This window comes from Nanorana parkeri, unplaced genomic scaffold, assembly GCF_000935625.1.
Source record: "Nanorana parkeri isolate BGI_ZX_2015 unplaced genomic scaffold, ASM93562v1 scaffold3794, whole genome shotgun sequence".
NCBI lineage: Eukaryota > Metazoa > Chordata > Amphibia > Anura > Dicroglossidae > Nanorana > Nanorana parkeri.
In genome coordinates, this window is record NW_017310062.1 from 4,946 (window position 1) to 16,744 (window position 11,799).

Consider the following 11,799-nt stretch of genomic DNA (forward strand, 5'->3'; position numbering starts at 1 on the left):
GGCATGCTCTGAATGGATACTTACAGCTCAGGCTGATTGTTGTCAAACTGACTTGTCTTCTAGGACTCTGCCCAGCCTGGTGACCTGGCATACTCAGGACATCAGAAATGCCACCATGAAAAACTTCAGTTTAAAGAGACCTCCCCCTTTTGGTGCACAGATTGGCCAAGAGTCCTCCTGCATTACCCGGGATGACTCATTAGACAGACACAATGGACCGTCACCTCCAAATCCGTATCCACCGGATAGCCACAAATTCCATCAACGGGGAGAGGGCCACGTGGGAACGTCCATTGAAACGGAGCCAGGAGATGAAAGCGGCGCAAGGCTCCAAGGAGGTATTTTGGACAGAAAGAAGGTTCTCCAATCACAGCGGCAGGGACTGGAAAAGCTGCCAGGAGACTGCTAGACCATATATGTATTGGACTAAGCCGGCTCAGGAAGCTGAAACAAGAGCTCCGTTCTAGATCTCGGCTCGTCTCCCTATGACCAGCATCGTATGTCACTTGTCAGTGTAAAATACGGCATAAGGTCCCGCTCTGCCGGCTGATGGACAGTCAGAAAGGTTAAAGCTGAACTCCAGGCAAACCGCTAAATACACAGATTAAATGCGAACATGGGAGCTGTTTATCCATGAAAGGGTTGGTATTTCTGTCCATCCATCCCTGAGATTTACACAGCTCTGGGGGACAGTACAGCCCTGCCTGGCAGGGAAGGAGACGTCCTTTTTCTCTGCTGCAGTTGAGTAACACTTACCGGTCCTGTCCCTCCCCATCTTGTGACTGGACAGTGAAGGAGAAGCAGCAGACCAATGAACTCATCTCTCTGTCACACTGTTGTCTTCTATCAACATGTTCCTTCTTAGCACATGGCCACTAATAGGCTTCTTGTGCTTTATCCTTTCCCAGTCTGAGCCCTGCTGTATAGAGGATTGCAAGCCAAATTCAGGTACTTACACAAATTATGATTTTTTTAAATGCAGAGCTTTTTTTCTGCCTAAAAGACCAGATCTAAAGAAGAAGAAACCCACCTGATATCTATAGATATATATATAGATATCTGAAAATAATGCAGCATATCCCCTCTACAGTTTTCCGGGGATCCTGTGATCTTTGCATGAAATGACCTTGTTCTACCAGCTGAATAATGGTGGTAATGTGCACTAGACATGTGCGATTTAGTTTCGTTCCGAATCAAAATTCGTATACATTTTCTGAAACTCCGACACATCTGAATTTCCGAATCCCAATGCATCCGAATTTTCGTTTCCGAATTTCGGCTACAGTCCAAATTTCAGTCAAAAACTAAACTGAATCGGACATGTGACTTTTCTGGCCAATCAGATGTATTTTTTTGGTATAATGCCATATACAGTATATACATATAATACTAAAGCTGAGGCTACTAGACCCCAATGGCATTCGGATTCCGAATTTCCAAATTGCATTCAGGAGCTCACGAATGCCATTCGGGTCTGGGAGCCCCAGCTTTAGTAATATACCGTATGTATATGGCTCTCAGACCCCAATGGCATTCGGGAGCTCCCTAATGCAATTTGGAAATTTGGATCTCGAATGCCCTTCTGGGTATGGGAGCCATATACAGATATTAATACTAAAGCTGAGGCTCCCAGACCCGAATGGGATTTGGGAGCTCCTGAATGCAATTTGGCTCCCAAATGCCATTCGGGTCTGGGAGCCTCAGCTTTAGTATTCATATCTGTATATGGTTGTCTGTGATATTTGCAACGAATATCCGTAAACTCATCAGATTTCGTCCGAAACCCGAACAGAATTGAACTTCTGAATCGAATCCCGAAATAACGTAATATCCGAACCGAACCAAATTTTTCTGCAGCTTACATGTCTAATGGGCACACCATGGCCCTTTATTTGCTCAGCCCTCGTCTGTGTGCTACAACCCCACTTTCTCTATCTGGAAAGTCAGGGATTGGCATGTCACTGGTGGAAACCTGTCCGCCTCTGGCCTCCTTAGATGAGGACCAGATGTCATGTGACGGAGACGTGCAGGGAAGAAGAAACGGGAATGTGCCACCATGAGGAGTCGGGAACATTGGTGCTGCACAGAGAAGACGAATGGCACCAGTGTTTCTCATTGGGGAGGGATGAACAAAATTTAGGTTTTAATTATCACAAAATTTTACAAAATTTGGTTCTCCACTTTAAGAATCTATACTGGTTAAAGGAAAGGTAGCCGCACTCCAAGTGAAAATTCATGGGTAACAGTTAATTGAATGGTCCAGTGCAAGACAGAACACCTGTGTGCTGCCCTTATACTGATATTGGGCTTATTCGTAGAGTAAGAGCTACAATAGCTCAATACAAGTGAAACACGTCAAGAGGCTGAGTTCAGGTGGTCTGGCTTGCAATGGACCATTCATAATTTTATTTTTGCTGCTAGATGTCCTCAGTCTGATGGCCAGCAGCATTCAACCCACTCCCCCTGAGCCCAGATCACACTGGACCCTCCTCCGTCCTGTGACTGGACAGTGAAGGGACAGCACAGTGATGAGCTCATCTCTCTGTCACTCTGCTTTCTCTTCCTATCAGAATGCTTCTTGTCAGCACATAAACTGATTGGCTTCTTGTGCTGCTTCTAACACTCCAGCCCTGCTGTACAGGGGCTGCAAGAGGCTCATGCCAGGTCACATTGAGGTACTTACACTCCTTGCATGTGGAATTTTTTTTTTTTTAAAGGAGAACTATGAGGGGAGTGCTTTTCCCTCACCTCATAGTTCTAGCCGACCTGTGACAATGAGACTGTCACCGGTCAGCTCAGTAGATCGGGAGGTGAGCGAACAGATACCGGCGTTCGCTTACCTCTCGATCCTGTCACGGCTCTCTGCTGTGAAAGGAGAGGGGCTGGATTCCCCCCTCCCGCTCCGATCCGCCAGCGCTGAACGGCAGACCGGATGGGGAGGGGCAGGTACAGCTGGCTCTGCCTTTAGATAGGCAGAGCCAGCTCTCAGTCACGCAGCTGGGCGGATACCGGCACAATTGTCGGGATCTGCTTCAGCTGCGGCGTCTCAGTATACCGCGAGCAGCAGCTCACGGTATACTGAGCCTAGGGTGACGGGAGGACGCTAGTTCGTGTCCTCCCGTTACCCTAAGGAGAACTATGGGGAAAAGACTCCATAGTTTTCCTTTAACAATGTATTAAAGATTACACAGCAGCAGTTTGTGTATTTTATATTTGCATAGAGTTCAGCTTTAAAATATCTCTCAGCAGAAACATTCATATTTCGCTTCTACTCCAGTGCCCTATGCTGACATAGGTGCATAAGCCTACGCCCCCACTTGTACCTCAGAGGAAGTTAGCTGAACCAGGGCCACCAAACGGCCAACCATGCGCGAGGTAAATGGAAAATCTAATGTTAAAGTGGTTACAGCGGTGAAGTAACTTGCAGACATCTCATTGCTTCTGTGCTATGTACAGTTGCCACTATAAGATTCAGGCACCTTCATAAAAAATGCTGAGAGGTAAAATGTTGTTTCCCAGAGCAACCCATCTGCTTCCCACTGTCCTTTCTACAATTCAGGTTTTAAAAGTAAACCTATAAAGCCAACAAGGGAACAAGAAACTGTCTAGCGTCCATTGTCTACTTTTGCCCTGGCTAGGCAGAAACCTGTAATAGGTTCTCTGGTGACACTTGGTACGTGGTGTCAGGAGGTGGTGTGAACACACTACATGGCGTCCTAACCCAAATTAGCGGTCTGTATTAAGCCTGTGACACTCTGCATGCAAAGCCGTGCAGAGCAAAGCAAAGCTGTCCGGCACGGAGCTTCGCGTGCAGTGTGTGAGGTGCGTGCAGGCAGATGATTGACTGCACCTTCAGCCAATTGGCTCGTGCATAACAACCGGCCAGAGGTCGCATCCTGACGCGCAGGTTTATACGTGTGAGCCGATTGGCTGTTGATAAAACTTTTCATCTCGGCACGCTCAGCTATGCGGGCTCTCGCAAGCCGACGTGCCGAGGAGAAAATTACATGACACACTGCTCGCGAAGGCTGCGCGCCGCCGCTTCACGCTGCTTCGCGTGCAGTGTGTCAAAGCCTTTACGCTACATCTGGACTCTGCGTGAGACATCAAAAGCTGTTGCATAATTCAACCGGCCAACATCCACTGAAAAGCAGAAATATCCCTTTTTGTGATATATAACAGTGTTGATATTTTCTTTTTTTACCTCCGTCTTGAGAATTCATGATATTGAGGGCGAACAGCATGGCGTTGGAGAACGCGGTAGCCTCTTCCTTGCTGGCGAAGTTGAGGCCGTACACCTGGCGGGCGTCTCTCCATTGGTGAAAGGTTGGCGTGGCCTGGTTGTATTTCAGGCCTTTCACAAGTGAATAGTTTATGACTACCTGAAAGGGAAGGAAATGTGATATTTTTACACAGCAGCAACAGCTGTTCCCCCAAGGAAAGTTACAAAGAAGAGAAGCGCAACATATTGCTGTCACAGAATACATTGTAAGCGAAACCCAACACAAAGCAGCCTGCTGTATATCATCCACAATGTTTGCGTGTGGGGTCTTCAGCTATTAACCAAGACACGAATAAACAGAACAGGTAACCAGAGCTTCCCATAGAGCAGGGGACCCCAAACTTTTTAAACACAGGGCCAGGTCACTTCCCTTCAGATTTTTGGGGAGGCAGACTGTGGCCAGTGAGTGTAAAAGTTCCCCAGTGCCAGTGGCAATAAATAATTCCTTTTGTCTTGGTGGTCAGTGGGAGTAACAAATACACCGGGCTTGGTGGTAAGTGGGAGCAGAAAGAAGGGCCTAGTACCTGTGGTCAGTGGGCGGAAGAATAATGGCCGATCATTGGTATACATGGGAGGGATGACTCCCCATTGTTGGTGTAAGTGGGAGGAAAATGCCCTCTTGGTGGTGTCAGTGGGAGAAATTGTGCCCCATCTTTGGTGTCAGTGGGAAGAATTATGCTAAATGGTCGGTGTCGGTAAGAGAAATAATGCCCCATGGTTGGTGTCAGTGGGAGGATTTATGCCCCATGGTTGGGGTCAGTGGGATGAGTAATGCCCATCTTTAATGTCAGTGGGAGCAATTTTGCCCCCCTGGTTAGCGTCGGTGAGATAAATGATGCCCCATGGTTGGTATCAGTGGGAGGAACTATACCTCATGGTTGGTGTCAGTTAAAGGAATTATGCCCCACGGTTAGGGTCAGTGGGAGGAGAAATGCCCATCTGTGGTGTCAATGGGAGGAATCCCCCCCTCCCCCATGGTTGGTATCTGTGGGAAGATTTATACCACATGGTTGGTATCAGTAGGAGGAACTGTGTCCAATTATTTGGGTCAGTGAGAAGAATAGTGTCCCAATGGCCAGATCAAGGCAAGCAAAGGGGCGGATCCGGCCAATGGGCCAGATTCCGGGGACCACTGCCAAAGAGGAATCAAACTCAGCTGCTGGAATTTTTTTAGATACATTGATGTTTTTTTCTAAAGATTAAAAAGTACCACTATAGATTCTTGAAATGCATTCTATGTATAAATATAAAATGATACTGTACACACAGTTCTGTGGAAAAGTCACGGGCACGCTACATAGTGTATTAAAATAGTTCATGTTATGTCTTATGCATTGGTGTGTTATTAGAAAATTGGATGTGTTCCACTCAATCCTTCTGCAAAATGTAACATACAGTAAAATATATATATATATATAAGGCTGTTACATCGCGTTGTTTCCCCGTATCTTCAGAAACAAATCACTTCTACTGTCGTGGTAAACAACCTGCTTCCCTATTTATAATGGTCTGGCCCTCTAGCAACTTCAGCGCCAAATTATAGCTCATTTGCCTGCAAACGTCAGGTGGTCAGAATAAACTGGCACTCAGTGTATATATATATATAATCATGTTCCCACCTACACCTACCCAAAGTGTGTTGTTTTTTTTTTTTCTTTTATGCCCAGAAATACTTGCCTAAATCTGCTGTCATATGATCATTTGTTACACATTGTCACCCTTCAGCTCCAGTTTGAGGATGTTTAAAATGTGTTATTATGATACAGGATTTATATAGCGCTTTACAATATAAGGAAGACCTTACAATCACAATACAATTCAAGACAAGATGGTAAGAAAGGCCCAGCCCCTGAGGGCTTACAACCTAAAAGGGAGGGGCCAGCGATACATGAGGAGCTAGCTGTGTGGGGATGAATTGGTTGAGAACATGATAGTTTAGTGGTCAGGTTGAGGTGGGATAGGCTTCCGTGAAGAGATGAGTCTTAAGGGATCGCTTAAAGGCAGTCCGAGTGGGAGACAGACGGACAGGTTGGGGTAAAGAGTTCCAGAGGATGGGGGAGACTCTAGTGAAGTCCTGGAGGCGAGCATGGGAGGAGTTGACGAGGGAGCTAGAGAGCAGGAGGTCTTTTGAAGAGCTGAGTGGACGGTTAGGGTGATACTTTGAAACAAGGTGTGAGATATAGCCGGGGGCAGAGTTGTGAATGGCTTTGTAAGTCATTGTTAACATTTTGAATTTTATCCTTTGGGCTATTGGAAGCCAGTGCAGGGATCGGCAGATTCCAACCTTAGTGGGATCACTGGATGTCACTGCTAGCAGACTTCCAGCAAGCTTTAAATGGACATAAAAGTCAACTGAAGACTGCTAGCATCCTAAAGTGACAGCCAGCACCCCCATTAAGATCTACATATTCAAACTGGAGCTGAAGGGTGCTTTAAAGGCTTCAAGAAAGCTGCTGAAAGCTTAGCAAATGCTTTCTAAAAGCCTGTCGTGCACCCTGCTCTTCAGGCTAGCCTATAGAAGCCTGACAAAACTCTTGATCAGCGCTCGGAACGTACTTGTTGATCTTGAAGCTTGACTCCGACTACTCGGAAGGTGTTGTTGGCAGTGTTGTGGTAGATGTTGATTCGGCTGAACCCCTGCTGCCCAGGTTTGATAGGCACCCACTTCTTGCTGGTGTCATCGTAGATCATGACGGACGCCCGCGCCTGACAAATGCTCTGTTCGCTGAAAAGGAAAAGGAGAGCAGCGTTAGACCCGACGTACATCACGCACACACACACAGGGATCGGAAACAAAGAACGGCAATAAAATGCACAGCGACCTCTTTGAGGGGTAAACCATTTAAAAGCATCCCTGTCTGCCGATTTCAAGGGGTGCAACATGGAACCTCAAATGTGGGAGCAGAATATAATCTAATGATACAACTAAAAGGCAAACTCTACCCATAAATGATATTTCAGCTTTGTGCCGTTGAGGTTAGTCCAGTCACACAGGGACCTCATACTGAACCCAGGGTGTCCTCACATAAAGCTGAAATGTTTTTTTGAGTGAAGTTGATCTTTAGCCCCTCATCTAACCTGCAGAGTCAAATGTTGGCCAATGCAATTCTCACAGAGACGCTGTCCACCTTAATAGATGAAAGATGATAAAAGTATACATGAAAACCAAGATTGTTATGACACACTACCACTCAGATCATAGTTGTATCCATTACAGCGTCTGGGCACTGAATGACGGGTAGGTGTGTACCGCCCTCTAGTGTCACAACTGAGAGCCTGCAATTTATGAGGCATGCTTCTATATACAGACCTCAGGTAAAGAAAATGGGGGTCAAGTTGGACACTTCTACAGCGGCCTTAGATATGGAGAGCTCATACAGTCGACTTGACATTTAAAATATTTAATACAGCTGTTTGCTCCACACAGATGCAGTGTATTTACTGGCATCAGAGGGAAATGGCGGGTTGTGCGACATCCTGACAAACATTTCAAGAACGCTGGTCCCCCATTGTACATGATGATGTCAGAATGCCTTGTTTCAGAGGACCGGTTGCACAGCGCGGTGCAAGCCTGCTGGAGGGAGGAGTGAGGTCATTATAATAGCTTGTTCTTTTACCCCTAGACTTCATGTGCATTTAACCCTTACAGAGCAGGGGGGCATCAGTACAATATTTTTTGTTTGCTACGGGGAGTGGGGCTTTTAGTTGGTGACAGGGTCTCTTTAAAGGACAGCAGTGGATGGTCCTTACTCCAAGACAGAGCGGCGCTTACAGCTGAACTCCTGGCACAAAACCTTTCATTTTAAATATTTTCCTCAATAGCCACAAAATATATCCACATTAGATGCACCAAATACCTTTGCAACCTCAGATGTTGACTTGTAAAAGTAGCAGTGACACCATCACTGTGCTGTACGCAAACTGTGCAGAGATCAGAGTTGTGGGAGGAGCCCACAGGAGGCTCCAAGTCTCACACTGGATTACTGCACAGATCTGGAAGAAATACACAAAGCTCACCAAGATTCAAGAAGAATACACATGACTCTTGTAGGAGGACAATATTTGCTTATCCCGGTGTGGGCAACTCTGGCCCTCCAGGTGTTGTGGAACTACAAGTCCCTTAAGGCATTGCAAGACTGATAGTTACAGGCATGACTCCCAGAGGCAGAGGAATGCTGGGATTTGTAGGTAAACCACAGCCGACGGGCCAGAGTTTCCCACTCCTGTAATAAGATGTTATAACCGTCGTGTGCAGGAGTACTTGAGCCCAGGCTACTGTGATCACGCAGGTGATCCTAGAAATGTGTCTGTGACGCCCTGGCCTTACAGGAAGTGGAACAGGTGACTGAGGAGGAACAGCGCTGGATTGCAGAGCGGCGAGTCTGCAGGGCATAGCGCCAAAGAGGAAGCGAGTACTGCAGTGAAAGCTGCTTTTATTCTTCAAATACAAAAAGTGGTGACTCTGGGTTTTAAACTTCCACATGGAAGTCGTCACACCCTCTTTTTTTTCACAAAAGCATATTTTCTTTCTGCATCCACTCCGGGAACATGTTGTCTGATCAGCTTCCATGCAAACTCCGACTTCGCGGAATTCTTCTAATCAGATCCCAGAGAGGGAATTCCCATTTCATCACATTGTGTCCATTTATATCAGAGGAAGGAACTTTCTCACTTGCTGCAGTTTCTGCTCCTCTCAGTTCTGCTCTATTTTCCAGTGTGTGTGTGTGTGTGTGTGTGTGTGTGTGTATATGTATGTGTATGTGTATGTATGTATATATATTAGGGATGCACAGATACTTTTCGAGTACCAGTGCAGATACTTGGCATTTTCATGAGAACTACCAGGGTTGCAGTGGTTGCGGCTGGGACCGGGCTCTGGCACTCCACCACTGTCCTGAAATCATTAGTCTGTATTGTTTTAGAAAAACTGTCACATGACAATAAACAAAAATGTATCAGTACTCGTACTTGTAAGTACTCGGCAAGTACCAGTACTCGTACTCGCAAAACTGGTATCTGTGCATCCCTTTATTTATATTTATAAAAACAAAATCGTACATTAAAACAGAGATGTACAAATCCCGGGAGCTCCGTGTGCTCCTTACAAATGACAGCGGCCTCCTAATTTTTGAATTTTTCTCTAGTGTAGTCTTGGAGCTCAAAAGTATCGGTACATGTACTCGTACTTGTACCGAGTACTGTACTTGGTATCTGTGCAACCCTAATATATATCTATATATAAAATGAACGCTCATTTTGTGATGCGACGCGCTGCCTTCTTTCCTGTCCTTGACCGTTCCAGGGGTCGGTGCCAGCCAATGAATGCTCGCTCAGAGCCAGACCGGGTCTCCAGCTCATTCCCAGAAGCCTTACTTGACTTCCAGCAAATATTCTAAATGGCATATTTGGGTTAAAGCTGAACTCCGGGCGAGCAGCTTTATGCACACGACAAATATATATAATAAATATATAGGAACTGCCGAAGGATTTCTAATTCTGTTCATACAGTATTGGTGCTCCTCCGTTGCCTTGACCTCCACTGCAGCAGTTGCAAAGCTTGGGTCAGGGACACTCCCCCAAGCCTGCTGACTGACCAATGAAGGAGCAGTGCAATCATTCACTGGTCACCTGACAAATGCCACCGATTGCCAAGCCAAGGTGTGTAGGGTTCATGAAAAAGACCCTGTCACCATGAAATTCATTGTAACAATAACCTTCCTCCAGGATTATGGGCTTCACTTATAAAAGTTCCATCATGGCAATAGAGCCCCCTAGATGGCGCTGGTGAGTATAGGAAATTGCTATAGTTGGCAGTGCCATCTAGGGGTGCTAGTGCCATGTGTCCGGCGAGCTTTCATAAATGAACCCCATCATGTGCATTCATCATATTTTAAGCATGGTTTAAATTACCTGTAAACCTCCCATGTATAGACATCCAAAAACCCTTAGGCTGCTGGGTGCCGCCATCTTGAATGTTACTATTATAATTATTATTAAAATACAAGATTTTTCATTATTATTATTAATAATACAACAACTATAACTTCTATCCCCAGCACTGCTCCCTTTTAGTGTGCTGACTATGCTGACATACTTTATGTTATGCTCATTGACACATACTGTCTCAGCTGACACAGCCAGCGGGAAGAGTTACCTGGGGAAGGGGCCCCTTTAAAATTCTGCTATAGGGCCCCATGATTTGTAGTTACACCCCTGCCCCCGAACCATCATAACACATTATATAGGCAGGAGCACCCTGACCCTGCATGAGGCACACAGGGGTTTTACGGGGTGAATGTGACTCCGGCAGAGAAGTTCTAGAAGTCCTGGAGGGCTGCCCATAAGTAAACACTACCAGGGATATTTGGAGAGCGATGCTGGCAGGGCTGCTGAGGCTACTGTACTGCGGGAACTTGGCGCGGGCACAAATGTTCAGCATGTAAAATCCTCTCATATATTATAGCACAAGATCCGACTGGCAGCAGACAACTGCGAGATAAATCAATCATTCCTATCAGAAATCAGCTGATTGATTTATAATTGGATGAAACCCTGAATATCACATGACCTGAATACGTGGAAGCTGATTTTGTTTTTGCATTGGAGAGAACTGGCGCATCCAGCCAGCCAATCAGGATTCTGCGCACAACCGATAACCAGGGAAGGCAAAATATAATCAGATATAACATCAGCTTTAACGTTGCAGTGTTTCTCTTAAAGTGCATGTAAAGCCAAAACATTTCTTAGTTTTGGATATAGAAGGAGGAAGCGTGAAAACCGCTGCCGGGATTTTATTGCTGTCTTTGTTCCTGCTGAGAACATTCACTCTCTCTCACTCTCTCTGTTTTTTTTTGTTGGTGACCGCTGAGTCAGACGTTGTGGCAATCGTGGCAATTCTAAAATGTTAGAGTTCATCCGTGGAAATCCTACAGGAAGCACGAGCTTTCTTCATCAGCAGGGGGCCTGCCGGACCTCTGCAGAGCGACCACAGCTTCCACACAAAGGTAGTTCTCTGCAGCATGCTGGCAGGGGTCCGGCTTTTTTACCCAGACTGTGGCTGCTTTCTAACAAACTATAAATCTTTGCACACGTTTTGCTTTGGTGCACCTTTATATTTTTTTGACTGCAGAGAGTCCGGGCAGCCTGTCCGGTAAGTCACGACGGTTGAATAGCACTACAAAGAAGGAAGATGCATTCGCATGCACAAAGATCAGATACGGCTGATCACTGTGCACATATACACTATATTGCCAAAAGTATTGGGACGCCTTTACACGCACATGAACTTTAATGGCATCCCAGTCTTAGTCCGTAGGGTTCAATATTGGGTTGGCTCCGCCCTTTGCCGCTATAACAGCTTCAACTCTTCTGGGAAGGCGTCCACAAGGTTTAGGAGTGTGTCTATGGGAATGTTGAACCATTTGTGCGGTACTGATGTTGGAGGAGAAGGCCGGGCTCGCAGTCTCCACTCTAATTCATCCCAAAGGTGTTCTATGGGGTTGAGGTCATGACTCTTT

General features: G+C 46.0%; 1 protein-coding gene across 1 annotated transcript; it reads right to left on the bottom strand.

Moving 5' to 3' along the window:
* Window positions 1-3,960: 3,960 nt before the first annotated feature.
* On the bottom strand, window positions 3,961-7,048 carry LOC108803489 (ena/VASP-like protein). Its single transcript, XM_018575329.1, has 3 exons — window positions 6,839-7,048; window positions 4,205-4,382; window positions 3,961-4,094 (listed from the first exon to the last, which is right to left on the bottom strand). Exons 1-3 carry the CDS (start codon window positions 7,046-7,048, stop codon window positions 3,961-3,963), a joined length of 522 nt encoding a protein of 173 aa, XP_018430831.1.
* Window positions 7,049-11,799: the final 4,751 nt, after the last annotated feature.